Here is a 22,494-nt window from a genome sequence, read left to right as displayed (position 1 = left end):
GGCCACTGGTACTGGGCTGGTAGCCTATCCCGGTTGTCAATGGGCGAGAGGCGGGGTACACCCTGGACCAGTCGATCACAGGGCAATGGTGAGTTGCATTTTTGATCTTTTTTTTTTTTTCCGTTTCTATGCCGGTCCGGCAAATTATGGCTTTACGTGAAACCGGTCCGCAAAAAGGTTGGGGACCGCTGCCTTATAGGGTCTACACTCTCCCACTAGGTGCTGTTCCCAAGCTGACCCTCCTGTCTGACCTGCCTGGAGTTTCCCATACAGTCCGCCAGACAGGCCCCTTGGACAGAAATGCTCGTCTTAGTCATAGATGTCATTTTTGTTTCTTTTTCCTCTCTGTTTGCGTACCTGAAAAGAATTTCCTGGAATGACAGCTCTTCATGTTTGTCTCCGCACAGGTGTGTAAGGAAAGACTGACAGTGATACACCGATTAAGGAGGAGAGGGAAAAGTGTCTCCCATTGGGCCATTTTTTCACGCTGCATTGTGTGGGATTGACACAGGACTAATGCGAGCCAAATCCAGCCCAGTGCGTCTATATTTACCGCTGCAGAACCTGCCAGTGCCAGTGTGTGTAGGATGACAGCAGGCAGAGCGCTTCAATAGGAAAATATTGTCAAGGTGGTTTGCTGCAGCAGCCAAGGAACAGGCTGAAGACTACTGCTGCAATCTCAGGTAAGACTCTCAGCTGTTTGAGGTGTCTGGCACCCTTCAGTCAAGATACAGGTCCTGCTGAAAGGAGAGATAGAAGAGCTTTAAAGTCTGTTTAAAGTTGTTTCTTTTCTTTCACCTTGCCAGTAAATTGCTCCAGTTAATTCCTGCTGAGGGCAGAGCACCTGTAATCTGGGAGCTTTCTTTGTTTCCTCTAAAGTATGGGTTAGCCCAGCGCTCATTCTTAATTAATTAGGTATGTTGATCTAGAAGCAAGATCACCATTTAATAAGTTGGTCCAAGTTAAGTTTTTTAAGTCTGTGAAGAGCTATATCATCTGTATGTCCATTTCATGTTTTAGCTTTGCAAAAAAAATTGAGTTCTGGTTTCAAATATGCAGCACTGCATTATCTGACACTTCAGGTTTAAGGGCTTTATTTTCTACAACTGTACTCTTAATTATGACCCTTAGATACTTCATGTTGTTGTGTATGAACGTCATCTGAACCTGAACCGATACAAAACAACAACTGAACTAATGCAAATGTAAAATAAAAGACAAATAGTTGGGGGGGGGGGGAGCATATTACTGCTGAATATTCAAATTGAATCACATTTGTATCTTAAGATAATCAGGGTGCAAATACAGTAAAACTATATCCCAGGATAGAAGTTATCTAATAAGAGAGCCCAATTTTCTGTTTGCATAGACACATTCATTTAAATTCTTAGGTCTGTCTTAATTGGCATTTATTCATGTCACTGGACATAAGTGTGACTTGATTGGAGCTTCACACATATGCCATACTGAAAGATGTTAACATGGTGTTTGAAAACCTTTTGAAAACCTGGAGATCAAATTTAGAATGAGTGAAAGTGAGATGGAGTGAAGATCTTATCTTGTAATTTTGCTTATTGACACTAATTTTCTGCTAATTGGCATTTCAGCCTGATGTGACAGTCATGTGTAGCTCAACTAGTAACTGTGAAGATTAAACCTTTAGTGAAAATGTGAAGGCAAACATTTGTCCAGCTAAGACATTTACTCTACAGTTGTTCTGCTGGTTGTTCTGGTTTTATTACAGGAAGTTTAAAATGGGTTTCTCTATTTACACCCAGTGACTAGTAACTGTAATTGCTCTTCTTCTTGTTTCTAATAACTTTAATCCTCCTGAACACATATATTTATATATGTGAAGTCATTCCAATTAAGACTGGTGCCCCTGAAATGACTAACGTTTGTTAAACACTGTCATAGGTTATTGCCTGTTAGTCCAAGAGATTTAATAAAGAAATAACACCCAGAGCTGCAGCATGACTGTCATTATGTAGAGTGACTGCATTAAACCAGTTTAGAGTCTGGACCTCAGTAAATCTAATTATCAAGGCTCCTCATACTTGTAGTACACCCACACAGGTGTTTTCACTTTGTCTCATTAGACCTCTTCTCTGTGCTATGGGAGGTGTGTGCAGACTGCGCTACATCTCAACTTAACTTCCACCTTAATCTTTCTCATTAGTTACTGAAGTTTGAGACCTCATGTTATATCACAGCTCCACCCGACTTCAACCTGAGCAGACGCCTAATTAGAATGAGTGAAAACACCTGTCTGGCTGTGCGAGAACTTTGATTAACTAGACGCTTCTCGCAGTGTCATACTGTGCTCTGCTAGCAAACCAAAACATTGTTTACAATCAAAACTAAGTCTGAAAAAAACGAGGATATCAAGCTCAAGTTGATATAAGATCATGAAATTAAGAAAAATGTGTTCTCTCCATCCAGTGGTTGTAAACAGAAAAAGACTGTCATGCAGACAAGAGCTGTGGAAAGATTTAATGTTTAATTCTAACAATTAGATCATTTATACTCATTATACATATGTACAGTAATTACATTTGAAGTAGATAAATGTCTCATTCAAAGTCATTCACGTCAGTGGGAAGATTTTAAACAAATATTAATTTACATTGTCTTCAAGAATCTGGAACTGGTAAACTTATTCAATTATCACAGCTTTGATTAACTGACATCAGAGCAACAGATTAGCTGTGTCAAAACCAACATGTCTGATCAAGCTAAAGTCACACGTTGTCCAGGTTTAAAAGTGACCGAGTGAAGAGATTTTCCGTCTCCTGCACCGCCGAATGCTTCATACCTGGAATTAACAAGAAAAAAACATGAATTAAAATTCAGTTTATCTTCAATATGTCATATCTAAAACACCAGCTTTGATAGACTGATCTAACACAAAGAGGCATCTACAATATTTGTCTTGTTTTTCCAAATTTAAGATATTTACTCCTTCACTTGACACATGAGAGATGAGTCAGCAGCTACAGATGGATGACTGTGCAATCTCTCTGCTCCAGCTCAGCTATAATTCTAGTGATTTCACAAAATACACAACAAAGTAATTCAACTTGATGAAAAATGCTGAATACGGGACGAATGATTAGAATAATGATTCATATTCCTCTATTGCTGCTACTTGGCAACAGCTTTGAAACGCCAATTTGTCAAATGTTTTTCATTTCCTCCTGTATGTGAGACTCTTAATGGCTCATTATATGCTTGACAGATTTCATAAGCAGCTGAAACTATTAAAGACATAATCTCTGAAAAGATTTTTTTCTGTTGCAGTGCAGTCCAGTCTGCTGTCCTCACACTCACAGTTTTGTGTATCTGTTCCAGTCGGCTGTGCTGAGAGACGGTCTGGTCACAGCCAGGGCGGAGTTCACATGAGCCGAATGCAGCAGCAGGCCCGGCTGGCTGGAGGCTGAATGCACCCGGACACAGTCCTCCTACACACATACACACACAGAAGCTTGCAGAAGAATCTTACACTGGTTGATACAGCAGCCATGAGTATAGTAGTGTAGTACTAAAGACTGCTAAAGGCAGATTCTTAGAGAAATAAAATAATCAGAATACAACACCATGTGGATATTCTCTTGTCACTTACGTTGGCTCTCCTGTAGTTGTTCTTGATGTTATTGACGTCTTGTTGTAGACGCTCCAGCTGCTCCGGGCCGAGCTCTTCGTACCCGCTCTGGAGGGAGGGCATGTAGGCAGGTGGGAGTGAGCCGCCGTGGTCACGGACAGACGCCCTTGCGAAGTCATGGGTCATGGAGTTGGGTCCAGAGGCGCACTGCGAGTTCTGTGAAGGGAGGCAGAGGAGAGAAAATGGACAGATGCAAAAATTATGAGAGAAATGATCAGTGAATCGCACCACTGCATTTATGACCGCTTGATTATGCAGATCAGTGTTGATATACTGTATACTGTATACAGGGGCGGACTGGGACAAAAGCAAGAGAGATTTAATTATTGGTCAGTCTTCAAGATAAAAATAGCAGTGTAGAAACTGAAACTGAAAAGAGGGATGATGACACGTGAATGAGGGAGAGGGAAAGAAAAAGACATCATCCTATATGTGTGTGACAGATAGAAAGAGAATGAGAGGATCATCTGTGTCTTTTCCATTACATTAACTGTGAACTTACCAAGGAAAAGGGATGCAAGTGAAGTCATCCCCTAAAGGTGTGTGTGTGTGTGTGTGTGTGTGTGTGTGTGTGTGTGTGTGTGTGTGTGCGTGCGTGCGTGCGTGCGTGCGTGCGTGCGTGTTAGAGAGAGAGAGAGACAGAGAGAGGTGTTTCATGATATGATTGGGCGAGATGAGTTCCGTCAAGTGTCAGTGAATTTAATAACCAATGGGCCACAGACCAAGTTGTGTCGAGGGCCGGTCGGTGGTTATGAACAAGCTCTTGCGCTGACTTTTTTTTTTTTTTTTTGCCGAATGCATTATGCGGCTAGACCAAAGCGAAAGGGGTTGGTGTTTAACAATGTGATGGGGCCGCTGATCGACCGTCTGGTATTATGGGCTGGTCAGACGAATATTTAAAATAAATAAAAAGTGGCCGACTATCGGCCCAAACAGCACGTTGGCCCACCGGTAAAATGCCCGCTATGCCAGATGGTCATCCCGGAATTCCCACAGACCCCCTAAGCGGGATCCGACCCGACACACACACACACACACACACACACACACACACACACACACACACACACACACACCCCAATAATATTAATGATGAGAGAGAGAGAGAGAGAGAGAGAGAGAGAGAGAGAGAGAGAGAGAGAGAGAGAGAGAGAGAGAGAGAGAGAGAGAGATATCTATCAGTCAGTATCTATCAGTTTTTCAGCATCTGACCCGGGATCCGACCCGGTACCTACCCGGTCCGACCCGGAACTTTCCCGGATCGGTCTAGAACTTACCCGGGTCAATGTCCCGGGAAATTTCCGGGTCGGTCCCGGTAAAGTCCCGGGAAATTTCCGGGTCGGTCCCGGGAAAGTCCCAGACCCGGATCCGACCGGGACAAGCACACACTAATAATGATAATAAGAACAACAATCCGGGTCGGGATCCGACCCGACACACACACACACACACACACACACACACACACACACACACACACACACACACACACGCCAATAATATTAATGATAATAGAGAGAGAGAGAGAGTCAGCGTCGGAGTGTGTGAATCCTGTCAGAAAGGAGGAAAGCAGTCCAGTTTATCGCAGGTTTTACTGCATGTCCCTGTTCAATGTCGCCACCACCACCGCCGTCATCGGCCACGGGAGCTGATAAAGACCCTAACGTGACAAACATATCAGAAAATTTGCGCTGACTTTTTTTTTTTTTTTTTTTTTTTTTTGCCGAATGCATTATGCCTGCTAAAACGAGAGTACCGGCTTGGCAAACAACTGTCACCAGGGAATGCTGAATGGAACAAGACTTTCCATGGCTTAAATTCCGTACTACATTTTAAACATCCGTGGGCACCGTTTTACGCATCGGCGGGCGCTGTTTGTAAATCTGTAGGTACAGTTTATGTATCCGTGGGAACGGTTTGACTTTTTTTTTCTCACCTGACACCAGGGGGGTTCCGTAATAAAGCCTCTTAAAGGTGATGTGAGAAGAACGATATCAGTCTCATGTCTAAGTACAGAGCTGCGGTCAAGGCATCGCTAACCTCACTTAACATAACAACAGAAAGCACAAGGAAATAACAAGCCTGGCTCAGTTCAATGTAAACCTCTAAAACCGACTGAACGTATAAAGCTAACATGCTGTATCTTTTTTTCCACTTGTTCAAAAGTTGTAGTTTCAGACAGAGTTACGTGCTGCCGTCTGAAGCGCTTCAGCAGACCACCACACAGACACGGTAAAGTTACCAGCAGGAGGAGACGACAGAGGAAGCAGACTAATATGTCGGATATTATCTTATCATGGTTGAATTTTTTGAATTTTAAAACTAAAATTATTTAAATTCTACACAGAACATACTGTACAGCGCTGGTACCGGTCCGTGGGCCATTTGGTATCGGGCCGCACAGAGAGACACACACTAATGATGATAATAGTAATAATGATAACAACAACCCGGGACGGGATCCGACCCGGGATCTGACCCGGGACACAGATACACTAATAATAATAATATTGTAGCAAGCCTGCAGTGACATAGTCAGTCATGTTTTATTGTGTTATGCATTATCGAGTTCTGTGATGTCCGACTGTCTGTGAACGTGTTCAATAGGGTTGGTTGAGAGAGTGAGGGGTGGGTGTGTGCCGTGTGTACAGGTTGATGGATGCGGAGATACGACGCGGAAGGAGAGTTCGGAGTTAATTACAGACTGTTGTTGCAGATGTTGTTCTTTTGGCGTAGTTGTGGCCGACAACAACTGTTTCCTATTAAAGAAAAGCTTTGTATCCAACGCTCTCGTTTTTGCATACGTCCGGGCGGACGCTACAATATCAACAACCCGGGCTGGATCCGACCCGGGACACACACTGATGATAATACTAATGATGATAACAGCTGGGCCGAGTCAGCTTGAATTAAAGGCATGATCTGGGATCGGCATCTGACCCGACACACACACACACACACACACACACACACACACTAATAATAATAATAATAATAAGACCCGGGACACACACTGATGATAATAATGATGGTCACAGCTGGGTCAGTCAGCTTGAATTAAAGGTATCTATCAGTTTTTCAGCATCTGACCCGGGATCCGACCCCGTACCTACCCGGGTCCGACCCGGAACTTTCCCGGATCGGTCTAGAACTTACCCGGGTCAATGTCCCGGGAAATTTCCGGGTCGATCCCGGGTAAATTCCGGGTCGGTCCCGGGAAAGTCCCGGGAAATTTCCGGGTCGGTCCCGGGTAAATTCCGGGTCGGTTACCCGGGTCTGACCCGGGACCAGAACCGGATCCGACCGGGACAAGCACACACTAATAATAAGAGCAACAATCCGGGTCGGGATCCGACCCGATACACACACACACACACACACACACACACACACACACACACACACACACACACACACACACACACACCAATAATATTAATGATAATAGAGAGAGAGAGAGAGAGTCAGCATCGGAGTGTGTGAATCCTGTCAGAAAGGAGGAAAGCAGTCCAGTTTATCGCAGGTTTTACTGCATGTCCCTGTTCAATGTCGCCATCACCGCTGTCATCGGCCACGGGAGCTGATGAAGACCCTGACGTGGCAAACATATCAGAAATTTTGCGCATTTGGCAGCGTTGGCTTGAAATCCAGGTTCTCCTTGTGTCGCACTTTCTCTGCACCTCCTTTTCGTTTTCTCTCCATTTTCGAAGATCTTAACACATTACATTACCGACGCAAATGAGGGGAAGTGCTTCATGATATGATTGTGCAAGATGAGTTCCGTCAAGTGTCAGTGAATTTAATAACCTATGGGCCGCAAACCAGCGTGTGTCGAGGGCCGGTCGGTGGTTATGAACAAACTCTTGCGCTGACTTTTTTTTTTTTTTTGCCGAATGCATTATGCCTGCTAAAACGAGAGTACCGGCTTGGCAAACAACTGTCACCAGGGAATGCTGAATGGAACAAGACTTTCCATGGCTTAAATTCCGTACTACATTTTAAACATCCGTGGGCACCGTTTTACGCATCGGCGGGCGCTGTTTGTAAATCTGTAGGTACAGTTTATGTATCCGTGGGAACGGTTTGACTTTTTTTTTCTCACCTGACACCAGGGGGGTTCCGTAATAAAGCCTCTTAAAGGTGATGTGAGAAGAACGATATCAGTCTCATGTCTAAGTACAGAGCTGCGGTCAAGGCATCGCTAACCTCACTTAACATAACAACAGAAAGCACAAGGAAATAACAAGCCTGGCTCAGTTCAATGTAAACCTCTAAAACCGACTAAACGTATAAAGCTAACATGCTGTATCTTTTTTTCCATTTGTTCAAAAGTTGTAGTTTCAGACAGAGTTACGTGCTGTAACCATGTTTTGTATGGCTTAAACAAACTAAATAAAGCCTGTTCATTACAGCATCACAGAGTCAGTGGTCTGTCAGTGAGTTTCAGAGGTGCTGGAAGACATTTGTTTCACTTTGGACAGAGCCAGGCCGGCTGTTTCCCCCCACCTCCAATCTTTGTGCTATGCTAGGCTAAACACAGCTCTATAGTTAATGCACAGACATGACACTGACATCGAACCTTTTTCAGCTCGCTGTGGAAAAGAGTGCACACAATGAAAACTGATCTCATTACTGATCTGTAGTGTCATAAGTGGAATTATCTAGCATGTTGTGAAGGAACTGGTGCACTGTAGGCTGATGTTTGAATTTTCTTTTGATTGTTGTTGACCGATGTGTTTGGCTAACTAAGCGTAGACCTTATGTAAATAAAATAATAGAAAAGACTGCTCACCAGTCCTGATAACGCCGAATTCCCCAACTCTGACTCGTAGGAGCTGCCGAAATAAAGCCTCCAGACGTTCGAACGATGTTCGTCTTCTGCTTGAAGGTCAGGGGGCTCCAGGAGAACCATGGAGTGGTCCATCCCCACACATGGGTCCCCATCCCCCATTGAATCATCTGAGCCACTGCTGTTGTTTGGGAAGATCATGGAGGACAGGCTCATGTCGCTTTCCGAGCCAGAGGTCAGCTCCTGCTTATCACCCAGAAACAGAGGGCCAGAGTTTACATACGCAAGGCTGCGTGGTGTCCAAAAAATAAACAAGCTTAGTGGCTTCACTGTGTTATTGCAGTTTAAGACAGCTTAGATTTATGCTCAGTCTGCCTCCGGTAGCTGTTGAACTTATTAAATCATATCCTTGTCGCCATGGTTGGGGATAATTTGAATTATGTTATAAACTGATAATGGAATAACAAGCAGAGCAGCTCACACATGCTGAGATGCATACAAAACTCATTTAATTAGCCCTGAGAGACAAAAAAAAAACTGCCTGCTTCATAAATAATTTGAAAATGGACTGGCCAGCAGTCCCCTGCCTTTCTGCTTTTTTAGCCCACGGCAAGCCCATTTCAACGAAATGAGCTCTTCAGTGACTTGTCTTTTCAGTACAATAGACTTACATGAGGTGTGTTGGAGCCCAGGCTGTTGTGGACGGCCTCCAGCTGGGCGTTGTAGAGCAGGGCCTTCAGGTCTGCCCCGGTGAACTGCTCGGTGGCTGCTGCCAGCTGCTCCAGGTCCACGTCAGCAGCCAGGGTGAGGCCGGCGCTCAGAGCCTTCAGGATCTCTACACGAGCCTCCTGGAAACGTGACACAAGAGGAAACAGTTTGTCACCAGCTGCTTTAATGGCAAAGACCTGTACTGATTCATCACTGAACATTCACTTTGTTTTGGAAAGATTAATTGATTTCCAAACAGCATACTTTGCCATACTGATCCTTTCCTGTTTTTCACTCTAAAATTGTAATCATCTTTAACTTTATGCATTCTGGACATCAGTCCATCTTCTACTTGCATAACTACTCACAAGGTGCTCAATCTTTTTCATGTAAGTGTATTAAAAGTGTTATGAAATGATGAATAGAAGTGAATGACTGATTTCAATTCAACAGACCAGGTCAGGAGGGGGGCAGTAGAGGGACTTGTCCAGTCGTCCAGGTCTCAGCAGGGCCGGGTCAATCAGATCTGGACGGCTGGTGGCTGCAAGCACATATACACCTACAAACGCAAAAACATGAAGCAATGTTATGTATTTAAATCAAAGGGATAATTTGTCATTTTGGAAAGACCTGATTTTCTTGCAGAGTAGGACGAGAGGCTAGATGCCACTCTCATGTCAGTACAATAAATATGCAGCTAGAGCCAGGACACCGTTAGCTTAGCATAAAGACTGGAAACAAGGGGGAACAGCGAGCTTGGCTCTCTCCATCTACTATCTTTTCATCTAATTCTCGACAACAAAGTGCATTTCCCAAAATGTCTGACACTCTTCAGAAACGTGACAGCAGCACTGATTAGAAAACGTGTCTGCACTGCTTTAAAGGGGACTCTTAATGAACACAATGCATAGTGTGTGGTGTCCTGCTGTGTGACCTACCCTGCAGTCCCTCCACCCCGTCCAGCTGGGTGAGAAGCTGGTTGACCACACGGTCGGTCACACCTGTGCTGTCGTGGCCCCTCCTGGGGGCCAGAGAGTCAAACTCATCGAAGAACAGGATGCAGGGCTTGGCAGCGTGCGCCCTGCGGCAAACAGAGGAAAAGACATTATTCCATCTCCAGAAAAGGATTTGATGCCACTTATTATAACTGGCAACTATAAAGGTCTGCTGAAGTCATGAGAAAGTTGTTCACTAACCTCTGGAAGACATCACGCACTCCCTGCTCACTAGCTCCAATGTACTTACTGAGAAGTTCAGGTCCCTAGAGAGAGGTAAAAGTCCTGCGTCACTGAAGACACAAGCTGCTCTGATTAACAGACACAGTCTTCTTCTGTTTGACTGTCAGATCCAGAGCCCAGCCTACCTTAATGCTGATGAAGTTCATACCACTGTCTTTGGCCACAGCTCGAGCCAGAAGGGTCTTCCCTGTCCCAGGGGCTCCATACAGCAATATTCCTGAGCGATGGCGGATAGGAAGGTTGGAGAACAGGATGGGATACTGCAACACACAACAGACACAATCAGTTATTCAGAAACTACATTTTTCTGTATTTCTGTTGATGTGTAAAAAAGGTCTTCGCATCCTCCTTAAAAACACAGTTTCAATTGTTATAAGACTCATTTGTAACAGTGTTTTTGGACTCTGCCCTGAAGGCCTCAATTTCCCAGACGTGCTTATGAGTTTGGAACAAAACAATAGCAGCTCAGAGATTGAAGAGGGCTGGCAGCAACAGAAATTACATTATAAAAATAGATCAAATCAAAGCCTCCAATCACCAGACAACCTTGTGCGTCTTCTAATAACAGTTCTATTGCGAGTGTAAGAGAAGCGGAAGTAACAAAAAATGTAATCATAAAAAACTATCTAATTGTGTTGGAACTTTGAAAAAAATGGTTTTAAATTGTAAAATGATCTGCTGAATCCCACAACAAATAGATTAACGTCAGGTTCATTTGTTAAAAACAAATCCAATTTCATCATTTCTCCCTTCCTATCCTAAAAACATGGTAGACGTGAAACTGATCAGCTCAGAGGCTATGAAACTAAAAGTGGTGAAGATGAGATTCCTTTTGAGTTTCAATTTAATTATATAAAGTTGCTTCAATTAGTGTTCATTCATCATTTGTCTTGAGACTTTTCACAGCTTTACAACAAAGCAATCATGGTGTTAAAGTGGTAACTTGTGATAGATGATAAATGTACTGTCATCAATTTTATTACTTGTGTTCCTCCTGTACGGCACAGCGGTGCTTCCATCTGACTGACAACGCCCCTACTCGTCCTGTGATGAGGCACACTGACCTTAGCAGGGAGCAGTATGGTGTCCATTAGCTGCTGTCGCACCTCCTTCAGCCCCCCCACCCTCTCCAGCCCAACTCCACTTGGAGCGTGGAGGTCTACACCCCACAGAGAGGGAGGCGTGAATCCCTTGAGGGCCTGCACAAAGTCCCTCCATGACAGACACACACCTGAGAGACACGGAGATAAACCAGCATTAGCTCAACTTCAATTAACAGCACGGAGCTTTCTTATGATTTTAACCAAAGTCTTTGGTACCCTGGTCACTGTGTCCTCTTAGTACAGTGCTGGCGTGGACTGCCCGCTCCAACAGCAGTGCTAGGTCTTGGGGTGTGTATCCCTCGGTTTCCTTGGCAACAGCTGCCAAGTCTAGAGTCTGTAATGTCTCCTCAGACAGGCTGGATCTCCTGAGGATCAGGCGGCGCAGGATTTCTGCTCTCTGAGCCTACAAACAATAGCAAGCAAGATAGCTGGAGGTTTCTTACCTTTTAACCTTTACTGCTGTGTGCATGTCTGTGTGTATTTGTCAGTGCTGACCTGGTTCGGTGGCTGGATGTGCACAAAGCCCTGGATGAAGTGGGAGCCCTGCACCTCGGTAAGGGAGGGGTGGAGGGAATGCTCGCTCTGGCTGGTGATGATCAGACACACCAGGCTGGAGTGAACCACCACCTCCTCCACCACATCCTTCAGACCTGCAGCCACAAACAAACAAGAGGAATCAAGGCCCGAAATCATTATTATTGACAAACACGACGACAGACACTCATACAAAATAAAGGAGTAATGGATTACTCTGTGCGATGTGCAGCTGCAGCAGCGCCTCAGGGCCATGCTCATGTTCTGGTGAGGTTGGTGCCCCGGTCACATGGTCCAAATCATCAAGTAGGACAACTGAAGGCTGCCTCCACTCCGCCTGTTCAAAGATATCCTGCAGCATCTGTCTCACTGTTTCTGCCCTTTTGCCTGAAAATAACAAAAATCACAATTTCTGTAATAAATACACTGATCTAGTTTCCTTTAATTCAAAGTATGTTCTCTGAGTATCTGTTAACCTTGTAGTTTCTTGCAGTCCACCACCTCCACATGTGCATCCAGATCTTCTTGAGCTTTTCCACAGAGAGCTCGGGACACAGAACTCTTTCCATTCCCCTGTGAGGGAACACAACAACACAGCATGCAGCCTGTTACACAGTATACAAAAAACTATAATACTGTTATGGATAAAAATGAATTCAAATACAGATACTTTGCAGTCTGTCTGATGAATTCAGGCTGATAAAAACAACACTTGACCACCAAAAAACTGTACTGTAGATATTTAATTTACTCTGTAAAGCAGTATTATTATGGTAATTTAAAGAGATACCTTGGTACCAGTGATGAGTAGAGCTCCTCCCTGGAGACCCCGACCAGTCCTACCAAGCTCTCGTGAGAGGGGACTACCCAGAAGGCTGTGGGAGATGAATTCAAATCCAGTCCTACTGAGCTCATCAATCCCACTGGGAATAGATGGAGTGACAGTTATAGAGAGAAATGAACACTGAAAAAGATGCTTCTCTAAAGCATACACAGGCTCTGAAATAGCTCCATGCTTACCCAAGAATGCTGAGGGAGGGCAGCTCTGGTTTGGGTGTTTCAGCTATAGACTTCACAGGTGTCATGGTCACTGGCTCTCTGTCTACCTGTAGGTGACACACAGTGGCAAGTGTGAGCTTTTTTGAAATCATGGCAGCACCACAGAGAGATGTTGCTTTATCCATTATGCACAGAAGAATTGCCTGCAGCAATCTTTTTTATTGGGCCATTTACACGACATGCATGCTTGTACCTCTATGTCTTCCTTCTGGATAACAGAGGGTGCGAGTAAAAACAGCTGGTCTGCAGGTTCGTTCTCTGCTTCCGGTTTCAGCACAGTTAAAGCAAACTCCAACTTTGCTATAAATAAGAAAAAAGGTGGCAGAACAGTGATATTTTATTGAGGCTGAAGGTACCACCACTTTAATGTGTGAATTATGTGATTTTTAGCCTCTTTGGCATTCAGTATATTGGCAGTTTTATCATACTGCCATCTGCAGATTTGTAAAATAAGAGTTAAAGAAGAATGAATCACCGTCAGTTCCATGTAGGATGATGTTGCCAGATCGTGCAGTCAAACAGGCTAAAGGTTCATGACTCTGAGTGTGCAGCCACCCGAGGAAAGCTGTCCGGATCGCCTCATCATCCTCCTCAGGCTGTAGAGAAAATGTCAAAGATCAGGTGGACATAAGTAGATAAAGTCTAACACAGCATTAACCATTTAGCAATATGACTAAAAAATCCCTTTACACCACACTGTGACCACATTTGGCTGATCTAGTACTCACCAGTGGTTTTAAGGGCTGTAGGTAAATAGAGGAGGCTACTTTGATAGCTGATTTGACTGGCTTAATTCTAACGGTTGAATGTGGGATGATATTCAAACCGATGGCCGAGGGCTCAGGGATCTGAAAAAAATCACAATTTAAATAAGAGATAGGACATCATATACAGAAGCTGTGGACTGAGCTACAGTAAAAGTGCCATAATTATTAATCTTAAGTCAGAGTGGTTAAAACTACTCAACTCCTCCTCTGTTAGACTGCAGACTCACCCATACTCGTCCACTATGGATCTCTCCCTTGCTGTGACTTCTTTCCTTGCCTGCCAGCTTCTCAGTACCATGGCAAACCACCCTGACCACCACGGCTTCCTCTTCTTTCAGCTCCTCTTGTCCATCCGCAGCCACAGCTAAAGCTTTACTAACTCCTGTATTCTTCTTTTTCTCCATGGCCTGCTTGGCTCTGTCCCGCGCTTCTTTAGGGGATGGGACTTTGGAGAGCAGGCCATAAGTCACTGAAGACTGACCTCCAGTTAGCCCAGCATTCGACACATGGCTCAGAGGAAATAGGTGAATAACACCAGTTGCAACATTGCTTATAGTGCAAAGCAAGCCTGGAGGTGCACTGCACACTCTGTAGATAGAGTCAGTGAGGAGGGCAGGGACATCAGGTACAGGTGGTAGCTCTTTAACTGGGTCGTAAGTACCCTTTATCATATAGCGCAGCAGGCTCTTCAGGTCAGCTACGCCACCCCACTGGTGGCTTTGAGGAATGGGGAACGTGCCCTCTGATGACGGTCCTGAGGTGGCAGAATGATCCTCATTCTGCCGTCTGTGAAGATGCTGCTTCTCGCTGGTTCTCACCGAAGAACCGCTAAGATTGCCAATTCCAGCGTGGCTCTTAGGAGAGACGACTAGTTCTGTGAACTGCTCCAGGCGACCGTAGGGCACAGATGGCGAAAGTGATCCTGCGAGAGTTAAAAATCAAACTGCATTCATCAATACTGTCTCTGAACATGACCAAAACATCAAATTTAAACAAAGAGATTTAGCAGATTTAACAGCCTGTTCGCTAGAGACAAAAGACAATAATCATCGTATTAACTCTAACCTATTTGGATGTAGATGACTGTGTGGCTGTCCACCCACACAGGAAACACGGCATCTTGGAAAACCACTCTGATCTGATCGAGCAGCTGCTGCTCCAGTGCAGCGCTGTGGAGCTCCTGGGGGTGTGAGTCACAGAAAACAGATGATAAAATATTGTTTGATGTAGTTTTAGGTCACGGATCTATCCCTTGTGTATTCCTTTGTAGTGGAGGGTAGGTTATTTAATTTATGTGTCTTAATAATGCTTGTTGCACCTGCAGCAGTGTACACAGCTGTGAATTAGTTTTTACTTTTATCAGAGTACATTAAAACACAAGCATTTTTTTAAGTAAAATGTATTTCAAATAACAGTAAAATATTCTAGTACTTTGTCCATCTGTGGTTACAAATGACTGTAAGTCACTGTGCTCACCCACCAGGATTTCCCAGTCATCACATGATAGAGGCTCCACAAACACTTGATGCACTGATGAGGCCTGGTGACATGGTCTAAGAAAAGCCTGAGGGAAAGCACACAATCAGTCAGGCAATACAGACACCTAATCAGCCCAAACAGCAACTGACACTCACTTTAAAATGTCAAAAGACAACCAGGATGTGTCATTATGGAATACTGATATGGGAAATAGAGCTCAGCATGTCAAATCGTTCACTGTGGATCTGTACCTGTTCTCCATCTTTCAGACCCAGCTTTTCTCCCAGTTGTCGACACAGCTCCACTTTATGGCTGTCCGGGCTGGAGGGGTTTCTGCCGAGAGTCCAGCTGAGGAAAACTGGAGATCCATGTCCCCAAGACAACTCTAGAGCCTGGTTCTGAACACAGACACACCAAGTTGTATTGCTGTATTCTTTAATTACCTATGACACTTCTGCATCACAACTGCCCTCCTTTTTCAGGTTCTTCTCATTTACACTGAGCCATTTTACACAGCTGAGACTAACAAACACTAACATGACTAACACAAGATGATTCCTGTGGAAAGATGTCAAACTAGAGGGTTGACTCAATAATTCTCCACACCAACCAGCTGAATCTAAAACAGGAAAGGTTTGCACAAATATCTGTGCACGCTCGAACCGAAACAGGATACAGATCATACAGTAATTTCTAAGAATCCACTGACATTCGTCCAGTCCACTCCTCCATCTGAATGTAAAGTTTTGTCACCACCAAGTGAGACTACAAGGAAACTACTGCAAAAAAGAAATAAGAGGAAAAACGAATTACCATATCTCTGGCATCTTTGATAAGACAATGTTCCACATCTGCTTACCGATATTTATTACAACGCCTAATGCCTGACTTGTTATTAAACCCATAGGCAGACTACATGGATTAAGTCTCACATTGCTGACAGCACTCAGCTCTTCATGTCCCCTTATGTTGACGGATGAATCTTTTTCTGGCTGACATATAGTAAATTGTCTATCAAATCCTCTGATAGGTCCGTCAGGAGATGTCTTCAGCAGGACAAGTGACGGGATCATTGGTCACTAAAAACTTCATGGTAGTCAGCACGCTGACACTGCCTGAGGAACTTCACGTTAATGTAAACAAAAGGAAGTAACGCTGAGTGAACTGTCTCATATTGACAGAAACAATTAGTCCATATGAAGATACAGAAAAGGCAAAGCAAACGCAAGCAACACTGTTTTGGGCAAACCGGCCAATATTTTTTTGCTTGAGCGTCGTTTCACCAAACTAAATTTCCATTAGCTGGCAGCTGGATTGCTAACGTTAGCTAAAACAACTTAACGTTACCTCATTTAAGGAGAGATGCGATGTCAGCTTTGAGGGGAGGTGAAGAAAACAGTTTTTTGTGTTGTTAAAAACAACAGTCACGGGGTGAATGCCCTGATTAGTGAACATAATTTGCACATAGCCTGACTAGCTCTGCAAGGCAGATTGCACTGCTAACCGAAAACGCCTAACTCATAGTTGATCTATGTGCTCGGTATGCTGCGCTAGACCAAAGCAGCTGATACCGAGCTAAACTAATTTTCAAAATAAGATTTTACACATGGACATGCCATAGATGCATGCGTATTCGAGAGAGAATGAGCTCTTATTTTGAAGTGTGTCAACCGGGAAATTATTTCCAGAAACATGGCGGCACCTATCAGCAACAATTCAGGCTGTTGGGGTGTCCCAGAGGTTTATAAACACCACGAGCAGAGAAAAGTTTGCATTTCTCGACCAAAATATAGAGAGGGAAGGAAAGCGAAAGCTGTTAAGGTAAGAACATGCCAAATATCACTTAGAAAAACACAGTATATCTTAAGTTGTGAGACACTGTTACTCCTGTACACCTACTGCAGCCCGTGGATAAATATCACGTACAGTATAGCTAGATAGACAATACAAATAACCTAGTGTTGCAAATACATTGCAGAACAAATTTCCTTATATTTGTGCATCATCAGGTGTACACCATCAACTTAGAGTCTCGTTACCTGATGGTCCAAGGGGTCCCAGCCATTGGAGTGATGACAGAGTTGATCCAGCTGTGTGCCCTGTACGGCGCTGTGGTGGAGTACAGGCCCCTGGACGAGTATCCTGCTGAGGAGTTCACGGAAGTCTACCTAGTCAAGTTTGAAAAACTCACCAGTGCCAGGTTCAGGATGTCACGTATTCAGCCCATTATACCACTGCAGTGGCAACGTTGAAAAGACTTGCTAAATGCTTTTGCTTAAATGTCTGTTTCAGAGCAGCCAAACGGCACATGGATGAGAAGAGTTTCTACGGCGGTGTCCTGCATGTGTGCTACGTCCCCGAATATGAGACAGTGGAAGACACCAGGCTAAAGCTGCAGGACAGGAGGAGATATGTAATCAGGGCTGTTCAGAATAAAGGTACACTTTAATGTCAAATATAGACTTACTCTTAAAGAATACACAAATCTTTTCTTTTCTCACAGCTTTAATTGCACTGTTGTTTTTTAATCGCAACGAATTGAAACTGTTTTATTCTCTAATATTGTTGTTACAAAGCAAGAGAAAAGCAGCAGAAGGAGGCAGTAAACAAGGAGCCCACGTCAACAGACACAGCCACCACATCAGAGACGACCGTCACCAGAGATGATAATACTTATAACAATGATAATACAGGGGAGACTTCAAGCATCAGCCACTATTCAAGCTTTCCTCTTCTGCCTTTACCGCCGCAGGAATATCATTACCACAGACATAAAAATCAGCATGGGACTATACAGACAGAGGACAAAATGGGGACATTACATAATGCCATCATTAGCACAAAACAGATGCCCATGCCAAGTTCAAGCTCCAGCCAAAGCTCTTCAGACAGAGACAGAGATGCAGAATTAAGACTTACCTCAAATCAGTCTTCTGCAGTCAGATTTGTCCCACGGACCACACATCTGGAGAACAGGAAACGCAAGATGGAGGAGGCTGTGGAGCACACACTGACTGGTGTTACTGCAAGCAATGAGCCACTTATTGGGCCAAAGCTACCAGAATTGCCAAAACTAAACATGGAGGATGAGTCACTGAACACAACTGTAAGCCTGATCAGGAACACAATGAAACAGGTAACTTGTAATCTAATGTTTTCAAGGAAATTCAGAATGAAAAAAATTTTCAGTGTAGTCTTAATACCTTAATTTGTTTCAGTAAAATCAGTTGTCATGTTTCTCAGGTAGAATCAGTTCCTGTCTTCAAGCCAGTGGAGAAGAAGGTGAAACCACGTCGTCGCATTTGACCAAGTGAGCTGTGTCGATGCTGAACTTTATGCAGTGATTGCTGCTCCCATTTGGAAAATGACCATTCAAACAGTTTCTCTTGGCAGCTTGTTTTTATTTACAAAACTTTGCATCACAAACTAACAGTTTAATTACAGACTATGTAGTTGAAAATGCACATGAATGTGATTTCTTCATTGTTCTAGTTGTTCCTGAAATACATGCTGCTCAAATGTCTCAATACTCTGAAAATGAAGAAAACAGAATGCAAGATGAAGAATTTCTGACATAAAAAATTGAAATGAGAGTTTTTCAACAGCCTTTTATTCATGATTACCGTGGTGTCGGGGAGGCAGGTTCCAAAAGCCTCAAGTAATAGATTCTCCTCTCTCACTGCCTTTTCAAAGTCAGCAAAAGACAGTCTGCCATCATGGTCATGGTCCTACAAAAAAAACAACAACAATGTGCTCTTCTTGCTCTAAAATGTGAAATTTGGAAGTAGTGCAGAGAATATATGCATAAGTAAATCCATCCATCCATCCATTATCTATACTGCCTATCCCTTTCGGGGTTGCGGGGGGCTGGAGCCTATCCCAGCTACAATGGGCGAGAGGCGGGGTACAGACAGACAAACATTCACACTCACACTCACGGACAATTTAGAGTCATCAATTAACCTAATGAGCATGTTTTTGGTCTGTGGGAGGAAGCCGGAGTACCCGGAGAGAACCCACGGGAAGAACATGCAAACTTCACACAGAAAGGCCCCGCCTGACCCGGGGATTGAACCGGCAACCTTCTTGCTGTGAGGCACCCGCACTACCTGCTGCGCCACCGTGCAGCCCGCATAAGTAAATCAAGGTATAGAAATTTAAACCAATAGGTCAGCAACATCCATCCCCTCACCATCTTTTTGAGCGTGATCTCCACCAGGTCCTTGATCCCTTCGTCAGGGTCCTCCTCTGTGGGCTGTCTGATGAGGCTGTTCTTCAGCATATGGAACATCTCCTCTCTGGAGATGTAGTTGTCACCATTCAAGTCATACACGTGAAAGCAGTCTGAGCAATGCAAACAGGGCAAAATTATTATCTTGGTAACAGTCTGCAACTCTGATTTTTATGTGCGGGTTGAGAGCTTACACTTGATTTTTTCATCCAGGGTCCCTCGCAGGAAAACAGACAGTCCCTCAACCCATTCTTTCATACTGATTAAGCTGTCGTTGTCTTTGTCAAATGTCCTGAAGACTAGAGGACAGAAAATCAGGAATATTTAGAACATGTCCAGGTTATCAAACAATCACATTTCACTGCATCTAAACTTCTGCTGGTTCTTTGTGAATCTTCAGTTTTTGTCCTTCCAAATATGAACTATTTCCTGTCATCCCGTGCCACAAGCAAACATGTTTGAAGTATCGATCAGCAGCAGACAGAATACCTCCATCCATGATCATGTCGTCGGTCATCCCAAAGCTGTTGTGCAGTATGCTCCTGAACCTCCCTCTGTCCAGGCCGCCCGCTGTCCTTCCAGGAACAGTCGCCTCCCCCAGAAGCGCGTTAAACTCTCGGATAAGGAACTCAACCTCTGTTTTATTGACTGGGGTCATTGAAATAGCAGTTCTATTAGCTGTGTGACATTTTGCTATAGTTGCATGGTAGCTAGCTGGTAGCGTTACTTCAAAACAATGAAACTTGGGCATACCGGAAGTGCACCACAACAGGCTAGCGTAGCGTGAGATAAACGCGTTAGATAACTTTTCGCTGAATACTCACAGTGCTCCACTTGTTTCGAGATTGTTTCAGCCAAAGTTTGTATCAATTTCTTGTTCATAGCAGACATTTCCGACATTTTTAAAGGAGGGACGCCGGACAGTCCCTGCACGACACCTCCGACAGGGGTTATGTTGACATTCCGTCGTCCTGGCAACCGCGTAGCGTCTCATTCAAACCTAAAACAAATGCGCGTAAAAAAGTTTGCGCAAAGTAAAATATGAATATGTAATACATTTTGATATGCGACCACATCAGTTACATGTCATGTCCCTTCTCTGTCCTCATTTTCTGTCAGCTCTCTTCTTCCCTGTCTAATAAAGACAAAAGTAATATTTTTAAGTTAAAGCTGCACTTTGTAATTTTTGTATGAATGAGCGAGTTTGTTATATATATTCACTGTATATAGCTGAGTGCAATCCATCCTCAAACTGTTAAACTCCTCACATTGTTAGGAGCGACTTTAAACTAGACCGGACAATGTACAGAGAAGATTAGTTCAATTGGAAACACAGTCTAACATTTGAATCATGTATATACTGTGACTTGATTAGATTTACATTTATCTGTCATTCTGCAAGGAAAATCGTTTCCACCTTCTGCACAATATCTCAGTTTACACACCACAAATGAAATGCAAACTGTAGAAAACTCAGAAAACTGCATTGTTGCAAATGGAGAGAAAAAAATAAGAGAAATAGTCCAACAGTACCACTTCATTCAGCTTTTCACATGCAGCAGGCCTGTAAACAGACTTGGATGTTTGAAATGGGTGCAGTTCCCTTTTAATATTGCTTTAGGACTTAACAAAGGGATAAAACAACAAAACAAACCTTGACCGTGTAAATGCATTTGTTGAAGTCCATGCTGCTCACTGTCTTATTTTTATTTATTTTATTTACTCTGAGCCACTCACTGATGACAGCTTCTGCATCTCCACCTGAGACATCTTAAACGCTGTCAACACGCTCACGCTTCATCTGTGTCTGTCTGTGAGGTTACACAGAGATATAAGATGACCACATCTGGCCATCCTTCAAGTAAGTTGGTTTGGCAGGCTGCACATAAAATTTGTTCTGCATGATTGTTGGTGTCATTTTACAGGATATATCCATAACTGTAACCACATAACTGACTGGGCAAAGTTGGCAACTGGGACTACAGATATTCTAAGGATACTCCTAATTCATTGCCACTTAATTTGCAGTAATCTACCAACCTCAAAGTAGCAAACAACTTTAGATAGAATAGAAATACAGAAGGGAGCTCTTATCTAATCAGTTTTCCCACTGATGGGTTCCTCTGCGAATTCATGTGTTCCTTAGAGACTCAAAAACATACAGAACCAGGCGAAATGACTCAGCGCTCAATAACATAAAGCATCAGTATATACAAGGTGTCTCATAGAGATTTCTCTAAAGAATGGGTGTCACCTTGCATAAGGACAGCGTAGGAAGGGTAATGAAGCTTCAATATCTGGCTTCACGTCAACAACAGTAACAACAAAAAGATGCAACTGATGTGACCTCACATTTCAAGAGATTAATGAATTAGAAGTGTTAAAACACAAAACCCTTTTAGTGCATCTGAACTTTATTTTGGAAGCCAAACAGCTTTACTTCCTGTTTTTATCCAGATTGAAGCAGGAGCCTTAAATCGCCATCTCCTGGACAGTTCTGACTCACATGATAAACCGTTTTACTCCAGTGTCTTTTCATGAAGGATGGGAGGATGGATACCCGATGTCAATATTCATGCTTTGATATTGGGGAAAAAAAAAAAAAAAAAATCCAGGACACAGCCATTTCTTCAGTCGCTCTTGAACTTGTTCTTCACTGTCACCTCTATAGTTTGCCTGGAAAGTACAAACTGTAAGTATAAAGTCTGTCCACAAGGTGGCAGTCAGCTAATCCATAAAGAGGAAGAAGTAAATACATGCAACTTGGCCTTTTCTGTCCTATCCAATTGCAGAACTTACATCCAAGAATCTAATAATTACATGTTCCTGTTCATTTACAGTGAAAGATATTAGGCCTGTCTTTCTGGCATGCTCCAAAGAGTTCAAGAGGCCTGGGAAACAATTTGAAATAAATGTGTGGTTATT

At 43.5% G+C, this 22,494-nt stretch overlaps 3 protein-coding genes across 5 annotated transcripts; 1 reads left to right on the top strand and 2 right to left on the bottom strand.

Annotated features, from left to right (window-relative positions):
* Nucleotides 1-2,469: 2,469 nt before the first annotated feature.
* Nucleotides 2,470-16,877, bottom strand: pex1 (peroxisomal biogenesis factor 1). Of its 2 annotated transcripts, none has more exons than XM_070985355.1 (24): nucleotides 16,686-16,877; nucleotides 15,590-15,736; nucleotides 15,340-15,423; nucleotides 14,925-15,039; nucleotides 14,087-14,781; nucleotides 13,821-13,940; nucleotides 13,568-13,688; nucleotides 13,286-13,392; nucleotides 13,054-13,139; nucleotides 12,824-12,956; nucleotides 12,510-12,606; nucleotides 12,250-12,420; nucleotides 11,995-12,149; nucleotides 11,716-11,902; nucleotides 11,461-11,627; nucleotides 10,522-10,656; nucleotides 10,355-10,419; nucleotides 10,097-10,239; nucleotides 9,614-9,717; nucleotides 9,122-9,298; nucleotides 8,454-8,693; nucleotides 3,623-3,817; nucleotides 3,331-3,461; nucleotides 2,470-2,815 (listed from the first exon to the last, which is right to left on the bottom strand). In XM_070985355.1, exons 1-24 carry the CDS (start codon nucleotides 16,791-16,793, stop codon nucleotides 2,731-2,733), a joined length of 3,768 nt encoding a protein of 1,255 aa, XP_070841456.1. In that variant the 5' UTR covers nucleotides 16,794-16,877; the 3' UTR covers nucleotides 2,470-2,730. The 2 variants fall into 2 exon arrangements, with proteins under 2 accessions (XP_070841456.1, XP_070841455.1); XM_070985354.1 differs by having other exon boundaries at nucleotides 2,480-2,815; nucleotides 8,454-8,696; nucleotides 16,686-16,871.
* A 145-nt stretch (nucleotides 16,878-17,022) lies between these two features.
* On the top strand, nucleotides 17,023-18,977 carry rbm48 (RNA binding motif protein 48). Its single transcript, XM_070984745.1, has 5 exons — nucleotides 17,023-17,159; nucleotides 17,348-17,538; nucleotides 17,631-17,776; nucleotides 17,915-18,474; nucleotides 18,582-18,977. Exons 1-5 carry the CDS (start codon nucleotides 17,031-17,033, stop codon nucleotides 18,642-18,644), a joined length of 1,089 nt encoding a protein of 362 aa, XP_070840846.1. The 5' UTR covers nucleotides 17,023-17,030; the 3' UTR covers nucleotides 18,645-18,977.
* Nucleotides 18,597-20,564, bottom strand: clxn (calaxin). 2 transcript variants are annotated; one of them, XM_070984747.1, is made up of 6 exons: nucleotides 20,394-20,564; nucleotides 20,059-20,217; nucleotides 19,764-19,868; nucleotides 19,531-19,682; nucleotides 18,962-19,066; nucleotides 18,597-18,869 (listed from the first exon to the last, which is right to left on the bottom strand). In XM_070984747.1, the coding sequence occupies exons 1-6, from the start codon at nucleotides 20,467-20,469 to the stop codon at nucleotides 18,819-18,821; spliced, it is 648 nt and encodes a 215-aa protein (XP_070840848.1). In that variant the 5' UTR covers nucleotides 20,470-20,564; the 3' UTR covers nucleotides 18,597-18,818. The 2 variants fall into 2 exon arrangements, with proteins under 2 accessions (XP_070840848.1, XP_070840847.1); XM_070984746.1 differs by having other exon boundaries at nucleotides 18,597-19,066.
* Between the last annotated feature and the right edge of the window lie 1,930 nt (nucleotides 20,565-22,494).

Source organism: Chaetodon trifascialis, chromosome 17 (assembly GCF_039877785.1).
Source record: "Chaetodon trifascialis isolate fChaTrf1 chromosome 17, fChaTrf1.hap1, whole genome shotgun sequence".
Lineage (NCBI taxonomy): Eukaryota > Metazoa > Chordata > Actinopteri > Chaetodontiformes > Chaetodontidae > Chaetodon > Chaetodon trifascialis.
This window is presented reverse-complemented; position numbering and strand designations above follow the sequence as displayed.

Coding starts and splice junctions, on each gene's coding strand:
- pex1 (XM_070985354.1), bottom strand. CDS start 16,793: ATGTTCACTAATCAGGGCATTCACCCCGTGACTGTTGTTTTTAACAAC. Junction 12,957..13,053: donor CCCTCCCTCAGCATTCTTGG/GTAAGCATGGAG, acceptor ATCTATTCCCAG/TGGGATTGATGAGCTCAGTA. Junction 12,150..12,249: donor GCAGCTGCACATCGCACAGA/GTAATCCATTAC, acceptor TTGTGGCTGCAG/GTCTGAAGGATGTGGTGGAG.
- rbm48 (XM_070984745.1), top strand. CDS start 17,031: ATGGCGGCACCTATCAGCAACAATTCAGGCTGTTGGGGTGTCCCAGAG. Junction 17,539..17,630: donor GAAAAACTCACCAGTGCCAG/GTTCAGGATGTC, acceptor TGTCTGTTTCAG/AGCAGCCAAACGGCACATGG. Junction 17,777..17,914: donor CAGGGCTGTTCAGAATAAAG/GTACACTTTAAT, acceptor GTTGTTACAAAG/CAAGAGAAAAGCAGCAGAAG.
- clxn (XM_070984746.1), bottom strand. CDS start 20,469: ATGTCGGAAATGTCTGCTATGAACAAGAAATTGATACAAACTTTGGCT. Junction 20,218..20,393: donor CTCGAAACAAGTGGAGCACT/GTGAGTATTCAG, acceptor CAATGACCCCAG/TCAATAAAACAGAGGTTGAG. Junction 19,869..20,058: donor CGACATGATCATGGATGGAG/GTATTCTGTCTG, acceptor TCTGTCCTCTAG/TCTTCAGGACATTTGACAAA.